This window comes from Lathamus discolor, chromosome 4, assembly GCF_037157495.1.
Source record: "Lathamus discolor isolate bLatDis1 chromosome 4, bLatDis1.hap1, whole genome shotgun sequence".
In the NCBI taxonomy this organism is placed as follows: Eukaryota; Metazoa; Chordata; class Aves; order Psittaciformes; family Psittacidae; genus Lathamus; species Lathamus discolor.
The window spans coordinates 106,540,225-106,558,052 of NC_088887.1; the positions used below are offsets into that span (position 1 = coordinate 106,540,225).

Below are 17,828 nucleotides of genomic sequence, written 5' to 3' on the forward strand. Positions count from 1 at the left end.
GCGCTGACGTGACCATGGGATCACATGGATTAAGCAGGGTAAATCACATTGGTGTACGGACGAGGGATGCTTTGTGTGCAGCAGAGTTGCTGTCCCAGGCATTTCTTTTTCCCTTGACAACCAAGCTGCACTTTGATTTTCAGACCTGAAATCCTAACAACAGAGCCCGTGGCAGCCCAAGCCTTGGTCTCATACCTGGAGGGGTCAACACAATAGTGCAGGTTCTCATCCCTATGTGACTGCATGGTCCTGGTGGCTCCAGTTACTGCTGAGAGAAGCTGCTGTTAGTGGCACTTCTTCACTTGCTCCCTCCTTGCCTCTCTGCAGCACTGCAGACACAGGATGGAGTGGGAGGATTTTGGAGGGGCTCTGGGACAGGAAGGAGGCTGCCACTTGCCATAGCAGGTCAGGCAGATGGGACAGAATTGCACATGGGCTAAAGTCTGTGTGTAATGAGGTAGCTGGTGGGTAAAAGTCTGGGAGGGGTGTAAGGTGGAGCCAGAAATCTTGGGCTATTTGGCATAGAAAGAGATTTACAGGTGTGTACAGCTTCTCCAAACTCTGTTAATCCTGACCTCTTCCGAGTGTTCCTGCCTGTTCTGCCTGAAATCGAAACTTTCCATACCCAGCTGAGAGGCACTCAGCTAGCTCTGGATGCAAGACTTTTAGCAAGACTAAGAGTCAGAGAATCACAGAATCATGGTATCATAGAACACCAGGTTGGAAGGGATCTCAAGCATTATCTGTTCCAACCTTTCTTGGTAAAAACACAGCCTAGACAAGATGTCCCAGCACCTTGTCCAGCTGAATCTTCAAAGTGTCCAGTGTTGGAGAATCCACCACTTTCCTGGGGAAATTATTCCAATGGCTGATTTTCTCACTGTGGAAATTTTTCCACTTGTGTCCAATAAGAATTTCCCCAGGAAGAACTCATACCCACTATCCCTCATCTTTTCCATGCAACTCCTTGTAAAAAGGGACTCTTCATCTTCTTTGTAGCCACACGTTAAATGCTGGAACATGGAAATAAGGTCTCCCCTGAGCCTTCTTTTCTCAAGGCTGAACAAACCCAGTTCTCTCAGCCTTTCCTCATACAGTAGTCCTTCGATCATCTTTGTGGCTCCAATCTGGACCCTCTCCAGCCTGTTCTCATGTTTTTTGTATAGCGGGAACCAAAACTGAACACAGTATTCCAGGTGTAGCTGGACAAGCAATGAGTAGAGTGGGATAATTACATCTTTATCTCTGCTGGAGGTGCCTTTGTTAATGCAACCCAGCATCCTGTTGACTTTCTTTGACATAGCAGCACACTGTTCACTCACATTGGGCTTGATGTCCACCAGGACCCCCAGGTCCCTTTCCACAGAGCTGCTCCCCAGCTTGGTAGGTCGCAGCCTGTGCTGCACTCTTAGGTTGTGTTTTCCCAGGTGCAAGGCCTTGCACTTGTCCTTGTTGAATTCTGTAATGTTTCTGTTGGCGCACTCTTTCATCCTAGCCAGGTCATCCTGCAGGGTGGCTCTCCCTTCCAAAGTGTCCGCTTCCACTCTCAGTTATCATCAGCAAACTTCATCAGGGTACACTTGATCCCGTCTTCCAGATCACTCATGAAGATACTAAACAGTGTTGGGCCCAATACTAATCCTTGGAAGACCTCACTAGTGACAGGTCACCAGTTGGAAAAGGAGCTGTTTATCACCATCCTCTGGGTGCAGCTGATCAGTCAGTTCCCCACCCACTGCATGGACCACTTGTCTTGGCCATAATACATCAGTTTCTCTAAGAGGAGGCTGTGGGAAACATCAAATCTGGTGTTTGATAACCAAGCCCAAACCCAGATTGAAGAAATGCTTTCTGGTTGCCTAATTTAGCTCGGACTTTTCAAAGACAGCGCGTTTCCTTCTTTCACTAACTCCTGGGTAACATAGGGTGGTGGTTAAGGAGTTGCTGTCTTCTACCCCAGGACTGGCTGTACTGTTCCTCAAGGGTGTTCTGAGTCCTGCCATATGGAGCAGCAGCAACAAATGAACCTTCAGCCCCTCTAGGTTTTGGTGAATAAATGTCAGGAACTATTACTCACCATCTGCACGGGTGCTGCTCAGAAGCAAGAGCAGGGCATCCATATATAAAAGGAAAGGCTGATGCCAGAGGGTAGGCAAGCTGCATTAGGCTGTATCATTTCTGTCATCACCATGTCCCATACATAAATCAAGTCTTTTAAAAAATACTAGTGAAAAATTAACACTCTTGGTATTTTGAAGAAATAGATTCTTTATGTCTCCACTTGTAGTTGCAGTCATATTTTTCTTCAGGTAGCTTTATTCTCAAAGCTCCAGAATGGACCTGACAGAGGAGTCTTAGACATAGAGCATGAATGCAAATCTGATTATCACCTTTAGAGAGGAAAGATATTGTGCTAGTTAAGCTGCAGCTACAGGAAGCAATTCAACATCTGAACAAAGCTCTGTAACCTTGCTTGAAGCCAGGCAGCACATCCCTCTGGATTATGCGGTAAACCCACCAATGAGGCATCAATCATCCCTTTTTCATGTGTCAGAAGTAACACTGAGCTGCCTGGGGTCTGAAACTGCTGCAAGTGCTGTTGACAAAACTACTGTGAAATCATGTTCAAAGTTACTCCTTCTTGTCCTCTCATTTTCTCTCTGTGGAGGGTGTATCAGAATAAGAGGCAGAGCATGAAGGGTTTTAGTTTTGCATATTTTACCAATCAGATGGAAAACATATTGTGGGAAGCATGGTATTTTGACACGATCACAGGATTTGCAAAACTGACTGTTCTGAAACCATTTTATGAGTCCCTAAACAGCAGTCTGAAATTAATTTCGTTTTTACTTTTTTTTGTTAAGATCTGTCAGTGGGCTCTAATACTCTCCGGGTTTCTAATGTTCATGTTCTCTGGCTGCTCTGTTTTCAGTTGTTTTTGTTTTCCATTTTCTGTGCTTAATCTGTTCCCTGGTTTGGAGAGCTCTCCCTGCTCCCCACCAGCTGGGTTCTGAGAGGTGCTGCTGGGGAAGGTGAGGGTTTCATGTCCCTTCAGAGATCCTGGCAGTGTGCTCTCCCCCATCAAGGTTTCTAGTGAGGGCTTCTGGGGCAGATGTGCGGGCTTCAGTGCTCAGCCATCAGCACAGAAGAGCTCGCTGAGCTGGGACACAGCAGGCAGAGTGCCCTAGGAAAGCCACCAAACATCCCGAGCAGCAAAACCCAAGCAGCAGCACTGCATCATGTCCTGGATCACACCTGGATGCACTGATGTCTACATCAGCACAAGCCTTCCCTGGAGCTTCTCCTACATGTTAGCATCAGCTTTCACACCATGGCATTTCCCCCAGGAAAGGCCAGCAGAGCTGTTCCCTCCGTGCATCCCCATCCCTTCCCAAGGCTGCCAGGGAGTGAGCATTTTCAAGACCTCTGCTCCTCTGTTGGCTGTGGGCTTGGCCAGATGGGTTTTGCAGTTGTGGGTGGTGAGAGGCTTGAAACTGCATACAGAGGCCCACACACATGCTCACACAGAGAAAGTCTGGCTAAAAATACCCTGCAGCTGAATTTACAGCTCTAAAGGAAATTATTATCTGAGTGGCCATCCTCAGCCTGGATACTTCACCTCCTGCACCTGAGAGAAGGGCTGACTTCTTACGGAAAAAAATTATGGTTGGATCAAATGCCATTTTTCTGTATTCAGTGCAACAGCTTTGCTGGGGAGACCATGTTTTTTCCCAGGGTCTGCGAGCCAGTCCAAACAGAGATTAATACCCCATTGAAAAGAAGCTGGTCCTTCCTGGTATTTTATTTTAATGGCAAAGAAACATAGAGTGCCCTTGCTGTGCAGGTCATTTTCTAAAATGTTTGCCACTTGATTTTCCCAGGCACGTCGGAGAGGTCAAACCTGGAGCTAATAACCCTGACCTGTACCTGTGTGGCTGCAACGCTCTTTTGGCTCCTGTTGACCCTCTTCATTCGCAAGCTGAAGAGGGTAAGAACAGAAAAGGAGCTCCCAGTGGCTCCTGCCTCTCCTTACCAGCCCTTTGCTCATGTTAGAAAATCCTTCCCAGGACACTGGGATTGCTGAGCCTAATGAAAAGAATAATCTGATTCCACCCTTGTTCCCAGTGCAAGCACCAGGCTGCTGATGGGTGCTCAGGGAACTGTAACTCACAAGGCTGAGTATGAGTAAACCAGGAAGCAGGGCCTGGGTGACGGCAAGGCTCTGAGTCTCACAAGGATTTGGGTGCCTGACTCCCACCAAAGGCATCCCCATTCCCTTAAAAGATGTGGGGGTTTGGCATCTTAATGTCTTTGAAGATCTGAGTGAGTTGGAATGACAGATCTTCACAGAGCACGACGAGGTCTGGTTTGTGCACAGTGTCTGGTATAATTACATCACTTCCAAAGTGATATTTTGCTGAAGTGGTTTTGGTGGTGCAGGTTCTAGGGATATGACCCTATATCAGAATGATAATGTTAAGTGCCCCTGCAGCTGCTCCTCCTTCTTGTCCAAAGCTGACGGTGATAGTTTAAAGCCCCTTTTTGCTGACAGCACCATGTCTGCATTGCTCTGTTGGTGTGTGCAGGTTAAAGTACAGCAGCTCTCATAAGCAGAAAATTCAGAACCTCAGTAATGCAGGAAGATCTCATAGAATTTTCCAGAGCAGATGGATTTGAAGGAAGGCAGTACTGGGGAGATGGGGCGCACTGCATGACATAAGGAATGGCTGCACGTCCCCCTGTCCCCACTCCCACACCAGAGCTGAGCCCAGCTGCTCTCCTTCATCCAATGTGAGAGGTACCGCAGTGCAGTGCCACGGGCATCAGCTTACAGCCACCACGGCTGAGCATGCTCCAGCTGGCCGAGCTCCCTGCCGATTGCTAAAGGCTGACTGCAGCCTGCCAGACCATTTTATCCCAACCTGCACTAAGGCCTGTTTGTATCTTAGGTTTTACACTGAGAACTCTTGACTATGGGAAAGCAGGACCAGACCTCCAAACCAGGGCGGTACGGCAGCAGCTACTCTGCCTGGCTTCCTATTGCCACAGACTTCCATAAGGAGAAATGCATGGCAGTTTGGAGAGAAAGAAAAGTAGAGGTCAACTGAAGATATGGAGAAACTCTGTGACTATAAGAGAAATTACAAAGCAAGTTCTGACTGCACACCAGTAATGATGAAACAATTCGAAACATGACTGCAAACCCTTGGAAAATGTAGGTTTCAAATGTAGCAAAGGGTTGCAGATATTTTTTTAATTTGTTATGACATCAAAACTTGGCATTTACTTGTTAGATTGTTAAAAGATTATTAAAATAATCATTGTTGCTGTAGAACAAGGGACTTGATGACATGTGAATTCTTCTTTCCAGATGAGTCTCTCCAGCTAATGTTGGCATGTGCTTATGTCTTCTCCATGTTTATGTTACCAACCCTTACTCTTCAGGATTTATGTCTGGAATTAGCTCTAAATTACATTACCACAATGAAAAAAGATACTTGTGTGCTTCTGAGAGAATTTTCTTAGAGCCTGTCTGTTACACATACAGGGACAAATGATTCGGTATTCAGTGCACCTCAAGAAAGAACCGTAGGAAGCTCTCAGCACCTTCCCACTCCCCTATTTCTTATTCTGGGATGGATGCACTTAAAAGGTTTTCTCAAGTGACTGATAGAAACAGGCTGGTACACGTCTCTATCGAGAAATGCTCTTTTTGGAGCACCAAATGTGCCTTTGTTTCTATCCATATCCCACTTACCATGTCCTGTCCAGGGTCAGAGGGTGGTTTGAAGCCAGGATTTATGCCAAGTGACTTTTCCCCAAGCATCAGTGCAATCCACCTTGGGACAAACTTTCTGGTTATTTGGGATGGTGAATGGCAACTAAAACAGGAGCTATTAGCTACTGTCATTTTAGTCTAGTTGTGTTTGTAACTAAAACATACACAGCTAGTAATATCCTTCTCAAAGTAATGTCTAGAAACACATATATTAAGGATATATTTCCAAGCTGTAGAGAAGGAAAGTTGAAAGTAACAGGAGGCAGCAAGAAAACAATATGTTGGTATATCTGTGCGTTTTTTTCTGTGCCCATGTGCTGTTTCCAGGAGTTTAGAAAAGCATCACAAAGAGGCTTAGTTCAACAGATTTTCCATTATTTCAACTAATAGCCAGGAAATTAGAGCAAACATCAGACTTTTTCTGTAGAAATATAGGTACTCCTGTGTCAAGACTACTCCAGTGGATTAGAATCATAGAATCAGAATCATCTAGGTTGGAAAGGACCTTTAAGATCACCAAGCCCAACCTTTATACAAGGACTGCCAAATCCATCACTAAACCATATCACTAAGGGGCCTTATCTACACGTGAATGCAATCCTTTGAAGGGTTTGAATGTTTCAAAATGCATGGACTGCAGAAAACTTTGCTACTAGATTCGTTTTTCCTTACATTTCTCATGTGAAGTGGATTATCCATTTGCTCAGTAGAAACTGAACTTCTGGCAAATTAATTTGAAATTATGTGTTTGAGCTTGGGTGTTTATGAATTTCTTCACACTCAAATAATTTCATAGAATTACAGAATCATAGACTGGTTTGGGTTGTTAGGGACCCTGATGATCGTGTAGTTCCAAACCCCCTGCCACGGGCAGGGACACCTTCCACTAGACCATGTTGATCAGAGCCCCGTCCAACCTGGCCTTGAACACTGCCACCAACGAAATGAAAAATCCTGGATATTTGTAAACAGTTTCTGAAATGTATAATGTCTGGTCTCCTGATGACTGGTCTTGCACAACTTGTAACCACCTATGACCTGTCTTTGCCGGGTTTATGGAAAAAATAAACACAGGCAGTTGAGTCCCATGTGCTGCATATGGCCACTTCTCGCTTTGCACAATCATGAAGGAAAGTTATTTTTATCAGCAATGTTTAGACATTTGCCGAAAATATTTCTCTTGACTGTGCAGAAGGCCTGTATCATAACACCATATGTTGATACAGATCCACATGGATTTCATTGAAGCAACTGATATGCCACATAGGAGGAAAGCTAGAGGAAGGAGTTTCTTCTACATAAAAAGTCTTGCAATATATAAAAAAGCCAAAGGAGCTAAACCAAGACATCTATTGAACTATGAAACACACAGCCCCATGGACAGAATTAGCTGTCCAGAAGATGCTGACAGATAGATACCCTTATCCTCTTTTTCATTTTGTGATATTCTTTATTTTCTAGCCTTATTCCTCCGAAATGAAGACCAACCATTATCTGTCAATCATAATGGATCCTGATGAAGTTCCACTAGATGAGCAATGTGAACGTCTGCCTTATGATGCCAGCAAGTGGGAAATTGCAAGGGAAAGGCTTAAACTAGGTAATATTGGCATACTTCACTTTGGGTTTACAGTGATTGAACAAGATGTATGTGTAACTGCAGGTAAAGAGCAACTGGGTGTGTTTTAGACATGCAGCACAATGTACTGCCAAGTTTGGTGTGTGCTATTTCATATCAAGTGCCCTGGCCCATGGCTGAATTACAGCATTTAGGACTGACTGGCTTTGTCTACCTAACTTTCCGTATGCATATTTTGACAGCAGGTAGCAAAACTAAAATAGAATCATAGAATCATTTAGGTTGGAAAAGACCTCTAAGACCACCAAATCCAATCCTTAACCTTGCACTGCCAAGTTCACCTTTAAACCATGTGCCTAAGCACCACATCTATACATCTTTTAAATACCTCCAGAGATGGTGACTTCACCACTTCCCTGGGCAGCCTGTCCCAGTGCTTGACAACTCTTTTTGCGAAGAAATTTTTCCTAACACCCAATCTAAACCTCTCATGGAGCAACCTGAGGCCATTTCCTCTTCTATAAGTTGATACCTGGGAGAAGAGATCCACCTCCACCTCACTACCACCTCCTTTTAGGTAGTTGTAAAGAGCAGTAAGGTCCCCCCTGAGCCTCCCTTTCTCCAGACTAAACAACCCCAGTTCTCTCAGCTGCTCCTCATAGCACCTGCTCTCCAGACCCTTCACCAGCTTTGTTGCCCCTTTCTGAACCTGCTTCATCACTTCTCTTGTAGTAGGGGCCCAGAACTGAGCACAGGATCCAAGGTGCAGCCTCACCAGTGTTGAGTACAAGGGGATGATCACTGCCCTTGCCCTGCTGTCACACTATGTCTGATACAGGGCAGGATGCCATTGGCCTTCTTGGCTGCCTGGGCACAAGCTGGCTCACGTTCAGCTCTGTTGATCAGCACCTCCAAGTCCTTTTCTGCCAAGAAACTTTCCAGCCACTCTTCCCTAAGCATGAGGTTGTTGTGGACCCAGCACTTTACCTTGTTGAACCTCATACCATTTGCCTTGGCACATCGATCCAGCCTGTCCAGGTCCCTCAGCAGGGCGTTCCTACACTCCCAGCCGATCAACACCCCCAGCCAGCTTGGTGTTGTCTGCAAACTTGCTGAAGGTGCACTTGATCCTCTCATCCAGATCATTGATAAAGACATAAAACAAAACTGGCCTCAATACTGAGCCCTGGTGAACACCACTTGTGGCTGGCCACAAGCCGGTTTTAATTCCATTCACCACTGCTCTTTGGGCTCAGCCATCCAGGCAGTGCTTTACGCAGTGAAGAGTACACCTATCTAAGCCATGAGCAGCCAGGATGCTGTGGGAAATGCTGTTAAAGGCTTTACTAAAGTCTACGTAGACAACACTCACAGCCTTTCCCCCATCCACTAAGTGAGTCACCTTGTCATAGGAAGAGAATGTGTACAAGAATGCTGCACTCCAGTTTTTGCAGATTGATTTACTTTAAACACAACATAAAACCAGGGCAACCAAAGGCTTCCAAATCAGACCGCTGACTTGGAAGCTTCTCTCTCCATATTCAGGAGCCTGACCTTTGGCATTTACTGCAATTTTCTTCACTTGTAACCTTGTTATGTACTCATTTGGAAAATGAGCTTATGCAGAAATGAGTCCTTACAGTTCACTCTGTACCCCAGCCGGTTCCTCCTTTTCCTCCACTCCAGCACAATCTCCCTGTTTTCCCTCTGTGCTGCAGACATATAGACATTCTTGTCAGTGCACCATAAAGTGCAGGAATGTGATACATGAGCCCACTCATAAATAAATAAATAAGTATCCATGGAAACTTTGAACTTACAACTATCTCGCCTACAGATGCCCAGTGTAAGGCACGGGTTTGAGAGCATTCTTTACTTGCTTAGCCTAGTGTGAGGCTGCTGAGGAGGGCAGAAGGGTAGGGACCAGGTTCTGAAGTTGAGGAATCCCTCCAGAAACCACACAGATTTTGGCAAGGGGGTCAACATTAAAATATCAGTGATAAGCTCAGCTGTAGTGCTGTTAGTTCTTCCAGGCACACGTTACGTTTGTCTTACAGGAAGGTATAGAAAATCCCTGCATTTTATCTAGGAGCTATAACAGATTCCTTCTGTCCTCCGGGGGTGACATGCATACAGTTGGGATCACACTTCATTTGCCTACTAGAAGTCACAAGGTGAGCAGATGTGGACAAGCACAGCTGAAATACATTGCTAGCAATTTATAATTGTCATACACAATTCTGGGAATGCTGAAACCTTGTGCTGGAGTGTCTTCAGTCTTCAAATAGTTTTCTCACAATGATGGACCAAGAACCTGATGTGCTGACAATGTGGTCACTGTTTTATGCAATGCTTAATTTGTGTGTAAGATCCATGGAAAGAATCAAGCAGAAATGGAATGTAAACACCAAGGAAAAAACACGTCTCGCAGGCGTAGTGGTTTTGGAATCTGAAGGTGAGGAATGGTGAGCAGAAAATGAGTTAAAAGTGGAAGAACTGGTGTAAACAAACAAAGAATGCTGACAGTGAATGAGAACCAGATTCAGAGACCTTGGGTATGTGCAGTATGCTAGATTAGCTCAGCGCAAGTCCTGCCTCCATGGCAATTGGCTCAGTCTTTGAGTAACTTTGGCAGTCTCTGAGGATTAGTGTCTCACAAACACAAAATGTGCTTCTATGGTTTTTTTTAAAATATTTTTACTTAGAAATTCAACCCCTTCCAGCATCAGATATGTGTGGTTTTCTCTTCCCACCTACTTGTCCTCCAGGATACATATTTATTGTAAGTTTTGCAGATAAGTCTCTCTTTTCAGCCCACATCTCCTTTGCTATGTGTTCCTCCAACACACATACATACAGCCCACGGCTGTGATGCAATGCTTGTGTAATAGGGCTCCCCCTTCATCTTTAAGAGCTACAGTAAATTTCATGTGGGCACCACTGAAGTCAGGATAATTAATATTCAGTATAGATTAGTCTGACTGAGAGCAAAATGTCATCTTTTCATTAGGTAGAAAACTGTAGTGCTATCAATCACTGTCAGTGTGGTCGTTGATAACACTGCAGTCTATCGCACATTTCTCACCTGACTCTTGGCCTTGACCTTCCTAATCTGTAAAAGGTCGCACACTGCTGACACTGTGGTGCAAGGTCTCAAGGGAGCACTGCCACATGGCTTCAGTGCAATGTCAAACACACTGGTGGTAGGCAGCTTCCTGAGCCCTGCTCCCTCCTGTGCACTGCAAGCTCGCAGTGCTGGCACTTAGCAGAGCGTTTTCTGTTCTCCTTTATGTCAGAGCTGTTGTATTTAACATACTTAAAAATATTAAGCCACATATGGGAAAAACACAGATGACTCAAACTGCAGCAAAGGACCTGAGAAACAAACACGGCATTGGGCCTCTGCCTTCACACAGACATGGAGAGCAGTGTCTGTAAGTGCTTTTTGCAGATGCCCCAGTCCAGTACCTCACATCCTTGAAGGACTTTGCTAAAATGGGGCTGAAAAGGAAACCTCCTGATCCAAAACTCCTCGATTGAAGATTATGCTCACTATAATGACTTCTGAGTTGCACCAGGAAACCAGAGTCAAGCACAGAAAACTTAAGTAGAGCACTTTGCTTTCTTCATCTTTTCATACATTTCATACCTGAATGCTACCTGAAATATGGCCAGTGTTGCTGTTTGAAGGCTGTGACAAGTTGACAGCTCAGATGGTTCGGCAACTTAATATTCCACAGTTTAATTGCTTCATTTAATACTTTGTTGTCAATTGCAAGAGCAATCATAGCCACAGTCTACATACTAAACTGTGGAGTTTGATCTACACACTTCAAAGTTAAAGCAGCCTTATTCTGTGCTAACATTTACCATGGTACAAGCAATAGTGGAGTAACAAAGACTGATACATCAAGTATTAATACAGTTTCCCACTAAATTGCAACTATTGTTTAGAGAAGGAATTGTTGCTGCCAGTGCTTATTCTCCTTTATGAAAGGTTAGCAGCTTTGTGTAGCTCTGTGAGCTAACTGGTATGTTTTCCAAGTGGTGACTAAGTAGGTTATCTTGATGTGGGAAGTAAGTTAACAGTGATGGAAACAGACTAAAGCTACGGACTAAACAAAGGTATGATGGGATTTATAGGACCTCAGGCTGTAATTTCAATCTTGTAGAAATTGTGAGCAGTCAATACATTACAGCCAAAAACATTAATTCACCAAGATAACAGAGACCTTAGTCTTAACATTGCTTCCCTTATACCTCTGCTGAATGAAGCAACTGAAAAAGGTGACTGCAGATTTTCAAAGACATATACCAATTCACCTGTACTTGTGTGTCAAACACTAAGCCCTTCACAAGCCAAGACTCAGTCAGCTGGTTAAGTTCTCCATGGTTTTTATTTAGAGTAAAAAATGCCACACTTCTGTACATCTAGGAGGGAAATAAATTTGAGGAGGGGGGAGGGGGTTGGCTTAGCATATTTCACGTAATGTTTCCATTGCTTTGATAACATATGCTTTTTGCTTCTACTGACAGACATACTGAGAATTACAGTTTAGAAATGTGATACACATATAAAAGAGTATCTATTTAATTTAGAACTGACAGCAGTTTTTCTCTACTTGTGAGTGTCTGGATGGGATTCATCTCTCACTTAAACATCAACACGTTAGATGTTCAAATGAAAGCTGGTCAAACAGATGTCCATCATAGGAAAAAGGAACTATCCTATGGAGATGGCTAGGTCACATGGCCACATCTGGAAAATAAATATATGGCATATGTTATCCTTTGCTTTTATATGAAAAGCTGGCCTTTATTTTCTGCTTTTCTCTACACCACAAAGCCCGCTGCTATACTTTTGCTTGACACTTTGGTGCCTGGCTTCTGCTGAAGGTAAAACACAAATCCAACCTGAAAATAGTTACTAGGAAATAAAATTTGTTGCCAGCTGATATCCTGACTGATCAAAACTCTGCCAGACACTTGAGAAGGGCAGAGGCAGCCAGGCCTGTCTACGTGAGCACAGTGTCAAAGAGGTACTCAATACTCCCTGCTTCAAACACTAATAAATCATGAAGGAGGCTGTGAAGATCATAAGATTGACATAAAACGTCATGAACTCTAGAAAAGTTATGAGTGCACCCTTGGAATCTTACCTGGTTCTGAACATGAAGGAAAAGGATGCTCGGCTTCTACTGCTGAAGAATTTTATCCATGCCCACTGATTTCTCTCAAGGACCTCTGGGTGCTTGTCCTGGGGTCTGCTCAGTAGCAGCATAATGATGATCCAGCACAGATGTCTGCCCTTGGACACCTGGAAGCATCATACCCACCGTGATCAAACCCATCGTTTGTCACTCACTGAATCCCCCCAGACCTCATTTCACAAATGTAAAGGTCTCATTTGCACAGATTTACAGCTTCTCACTACTCCATAATCTCGACCTGCAAGGGTGTGCTATGGAAGGGCATCGGCAGGTTGTGCATGCATGTACTCCAGGGCTTTCAATGCACAGCTGCTGCCACCTCCCTGGAATGAAAATAATTTTAAGGCACCTTGTTTGGGATGGATGAATTTAACTTGTAAAAATTACCAAAGCCTGCAGCAAGCTGCATCTTAGTGTGTGTGTGAGTTCAGGTGGAGGCCCTGTGTTATGGAGGATATAACTAGCAGTGTGCTAGCCTGCTGCATGGTGCAGTGTGCTCAGGGCAAAAACAACAAACCTTGTTCTGGCAGCTAGGCTTTAAAATTGGATCAGAAGCCAGGGTATCTTTACCAAATGGTTGCATTCATTTAGCATCATTTTCAAGCATATCAGTTATTCCCTCCGATGACACTGTCTTCTGGTTTGTCTGCTTACTCTCAAGAAAACTAAAACCAACCAAACAGCAACAAAATACCCAATCCTAAAAAACCTCTATGTTGAAAATATACACGTAGGACTCCTTGTAAAGCATATTTTTCTATTAATTATTCATGAAGCCATTTGCTGTCAAGGTTTCTTTTTTAACAGACTGTATCTCTCCAATTCATTTTCTTTACAGGAAAGTCTCTTGGACATGGAGCTTTTGGAAAGGTGGTACAAGCATCTGCTTTTGGAATTAAGAAATCACCAACATGCAGAATAGTTGCTGTGAAAATGCTGAAAGGTATCTACTGCAAAGCTGGGCTGGAAAAAATTTTTGCTTTATATAGTGTCCTACTGTCAATATGATTCTGTTGTAAGCAAGAGTGTGTGATGTTATCCCCCCACCAATAATCCTCTGAAGCCTCCAAAATGTGCACACCAAGTTTTGGTTATCCATGTGAGTGAAATGGCTGAACTATGAAATAAAAATTGCATTCACAGTAAAAGAGGTGATAAATCGTCACATGATACGGGAGGATGTGTCAGGTGCAGTGAGAACATGAGTGCCTAATGTTTTTGAAACATTCTGGTTCCACTACCTCAAATCCCAGGAAGAATGTCAAAGTGACTTTTGTAGGATTGGAAGAAGCAATTAGGTTTCCTTCATACCCTACGTTGTACCATTACTCTAGACTGACTGTAAGCTGAGCACAGTGAATAAAATTTGGCTGGAGCATAAGGTACCCACTTTGATGTGAAGACACTTGGAAGGAAGCTCTAATATTTTCCTTGGTCATTCGTTCCAATGATTAATCAATGCACTATTAAAAACAGATCCTGTATGAAGATAGGCTGAGAAAGTTGGGGCTGTTTAGCCTGGAGAAGAGAAGGCTGCGTGGAGACCTCATAGCAGCCTTCCAGTACCTGAAGGGAGCCTATAAGGATGCAGGGGAGGGATGCTTCATTAGGGACTGTAGTGACAGGACAAGGGGTAACAGGTTAAAACTTAAACAGGGGAAGTTTAGATTGGATATAAGGAGGAAATTCTTTCCTGTTAGGGTGGTGAGGCACTGGAATGGGTTGCCCAGGGAGGTTGTGAATGCTCCATCCCTGGCGGTGTTCAAGGCCAGGCTGGGCAGAGCCTTGGGTGACATGGTTTAGTGTGAGGTGTTCTTGCCCATGGCAGGAGGGTTGGAGCTAGTGATCTTAAGGTCCTTTCCAACCTTAACTGTTCTATGATTCTATGTCTATTTGCATGTCTGACTGTTGCATCTCATTCTAACCTTCTCCATTAGATTATATAATGATTTTTCTTCATGAAGCTAAATAGATTGAGCAGTTTAAATCTTGGAGTTGTTGTGCAGGGGTGTCCTCTTTGAACCACCTGCAGGCTCGTCACATAGTGCTTAGGATGCTGACACCCAGCTTGTGTGATGGATTTGCCAGCACAGTTCATACACCAGTGCTCTTCCTAAAGTGAAGTCATCTCCCAGCTATTCACTGCCACTTTTCTCACTGGAGCAGAAAGGACAAAGACCCTCATCAGTTAGACGAGGGCACTTGGGAAGTTAACAGCAGGATGATATTCAGTCATAGCCTGAAGCAGCCATGGCTGAATTCCCTAGCCTAGAGTCCTGGTGGCACCACTTCTTGCGTATTTAGCTTTCAATTGTTCATATATCTAAAGGATAATTTTGCATTGCCCTGGGATCTTATGCTGCACTGCTTATCATCTTAATCCCTGAATCCTTTTCAGGGTCATCCTCTGCCAGGATACATCCCCTGTTCTGCCAGTAAGGCTGGGATCCCTGTTGCTCTCAGTTGGCTCTGTTCAGGCACAGTTCGAATACATTCGTCTTACCCAGTAGCTTCTAGCTTCACAGCTGCTTACTCATCAGTTATCAGGAGATCTGTACACTTTATGTCCAGCCTTTTGGAGGGGCATGTGTGATACTCTCAGACCTAGTCTGTCTCTGCAACACTCAACCTGAAATAGTTCCTATCTCTCGCTGGTAATTGACCTGGCAGCTGTACTCTGTGTAGGGTGAGCCATATTGTCCTTAACAGGCTTGTTCTGCAATATAACATTAAATGCTTTCAGATCACCCCCAAAGAAGGTGTTTGCAGCTGAGAGGGTTGCAAACTTTTCTCCTCACTCTTGTTCCAAAAGCACAGAAATACCCTTTTGACCAATATCAAATGAACAACTACCCTGCAGCAAGCATGTCTGGAAAATGGGAAGGAACTAAAGCTTTGGTCCCAGTCCAGACCTTCTGCAGCAGTGGGCCAATAGCCATCTGTGTCACTGGTTTCAAGTCTGTCACCTGTGTCATTGCCTGACCCTTGGTTAAGTGAGTTTTCTTGTCAACATGCAGATGTATGCGCTGGCAGAGTGGTTTTGCCAGGTTCAGCACTTTATGTATGTCAGCAGTCTTCTTGTGCCAGCCAGCACCATCCAGGCAGCAAGGGTTGCTCCTGGAATAGATGGGAGCAGACAGCAGCTACAAGAAGTCTTCATGGTGAAATTCTTGTGTGCTCACACAGGGTAGATGCTTGTATTTGAGTCAGTAGTGAGAAACAGCAGCCCAGCCCATCCTAAGGGAAATCTCTGTTCACCTGCTGAGCTGAGCACTTGTTTTGCTCTGCTGACAATGAAGAGAGCCTGTGGTGACTAGATTCTCTGTAGGCATCTTCACTATGGGCACCTAAACTTACGGGTGATCTGCCCTATTGCTTGTGTGCTCCCTGGATTATCCAGGAACTCTGCAGTCATTTATAAGCTTCATCCTCACAGAATTCCAATGAGGTGGAGGGAAAGTGTCACCACCTATACAGATGAATAGTGGGTCACCAGGTACCTGGCAAGTTTTGTGTGGGGCCACCAAGAAAATCTGTTTCCATTCAGATGCTGAAACCAAGCCTTTTAAAGACTCAGCTCTAGGTTCTTTCTACTGGACTGTTATACTTACTCTTGATAAAGTCCTTTTGCGTTTACATGAAGCAGTGTGTTTTTTCTTGCTTTCTTACCAAAATAAAATTCTGCAGAAAAATATTTGCTTGGAGGGTATTAAAAGTTTCATTCAACACTGAATAAAATGTTTCGGGTTTACTTGTGGGATATCTTATATCATTACAATTATTATGCTATTAGTATTATTATTGATACTGGTTGTAATTAATAAGGGTGAGATGCAGCCACCTTTAGCTAATTACTTAACAAATTAAAAAAGAGCTTTAACCAATTAAAATTTACTTCTCTCATCTATCTTAATACTCCAGTCTTCCTCTATAACGAGCAGAACCACACAAGCATCAGCCATGGGTGGTTCCTCTCTTCCTTAAATCTGACTGCAGCCTCTGGAAATGCTTTTCTCTTTCCACTCATTCCTTGAGATGTTGGTTAGCTCAGGCTAGTACATAACCCTTAGACAGCTGAAGTCAGATCAGCTGAAACCTACTCTAGACAGAGTTAATTATAGCCTTGAAATCCCTTTTTATTTGTTCTTTCATTTTTTGGCTGAAACAACAAAACCATTCATGTGAAAATAATTTCTCTCCGTTCTAAATATAACCGGGTCTACTGGGAGGAAGTTGAGTGCCTAAACCTTTTTATGGGTTTTATTGCAAGTAAGAGGATGCTGAGCAGGGAGGAATTGACAAAGAACATCAACACATGAAGTACACCCAGTAATGGAGGTTCTTTCAACAGAAAGTAGCAAGAATTGGTGAGGCTCAGCAGGGCCAGTGCCTTGCCGTTTCACATTGACTATATTTTGTATTTACAGAAGGGGCCACAGCAAGCGAGTACAAAGCACTGATGACTGAGCTGAAGATCCTGATCCACATTGGTCATCATCTCAATATTGTGAATTTGTTGGGAGCCTGTACGAAAAATGGAGGTAAAAAAGTCTGCACTGCACTGCAATGGGATTGGATCATCTCCCAGTAACAGTCAGTTCGCTGTGCTGGTTTTCATCCAGGGGTCAAGTTATTAACTTGAAATATTTGAGCTCATCCTGTGGTTGGTGAAAAAAAGAGGAAGAGAAAAAGAGAATTTTAGTCATTTAAAGAACTGATTAAACATTTTCTCTACTTAAACTCTCTTCTAGTATTTAGATGAGAATTGTGAATTTAGGAACATGCCACTTGTCCTTCACTTCACTGCTCAAGCTCAAGTTAAATATGATTTGGGAAGACTGGGAACAAGTGGTATCAGCTGCTGGCCCTCCACAATTAATCACAAGGGAACCATTATCAAATCCTTCATGATAATTCACTAAGAAAATCAAAGGGCCAGTACAAGCGATCATTTGTTTTAAATATGTCACCTATTCTAGTAGTGTGGGCTGAGGGACTCCCTTGTGAATGCAGACTGCTCAAAGGGGGAATGGAGAGTCCCTCAGGACCCAGGTTAATGACCCAGCTTTTAGGCCCTTACCTGATTTCCAGAAACAGTATTGTTTTGCTGACATGTCCTGTGTCCCTTCAAGCAGCCTTCTACGTCATTAGGACATTGTTAGTTATTCTGGACTCAGGGTAGAGCTACTGGCATGACTTTTCTTCTCAGAACTGACACCACCTTGCATTGCTTTACACTGGTCAAAATGCACTTTCCTTT

General features: G+C 43.9%; 2 protein-coding genes across 2 annotated transcripts in view; one reads left to right on the forward strand and one right to left on the reverse strand.

Moving 5' to 3' along the window:
- Window positions 1–17,828, forward strand: part of FLT1 (fms related receptor tyrosine kinase 1) — a 112,326-nt gene that overhangs the window by 78,428 nt on the left and 16,070 nt on the right. The window contains exons 16-19 of the mRNA XM_065678459.1: window positions 3,882–3,988; window positions 7,241–7,379; window positions 13,407–13,511; window positions 16,996–17,109. Of these exons, the coding sequence (XP_065534531.1) occupies window positions 3,882–3,988; window positions 7,241–7,379; window positions 13,407–13,511; window positions 16,996–17,109 (465 nt within the window). The remainder of the gene's footprint in view (window positions 1–3,881; window positions 3,989–7,240; window positions 7,380–13,406; window positions 13,512–16,995; window positions 17,110–17,828) is intronic.
- The window catches only part of PAN3 (poly(A) specific ribonuclease subunit PAN3), a 99,326-nt gene continuing 98,418 nt past the window's right edge, over window positions 16,921–17,828 (reverse strand). Inside the window, exon 20 of the mRNA XM_065678467.1 lies at window positions 16,921–17,226. Within this exon, the coding sequence (XP_065534539.1) occupies window positions 17,194–17,226 (33 nt within the window). The 3' untranslated portion in view covers window positions 16,921–17,193. The remainder of the gene's footprint in view (window positions 17,227–17,828) is intronic.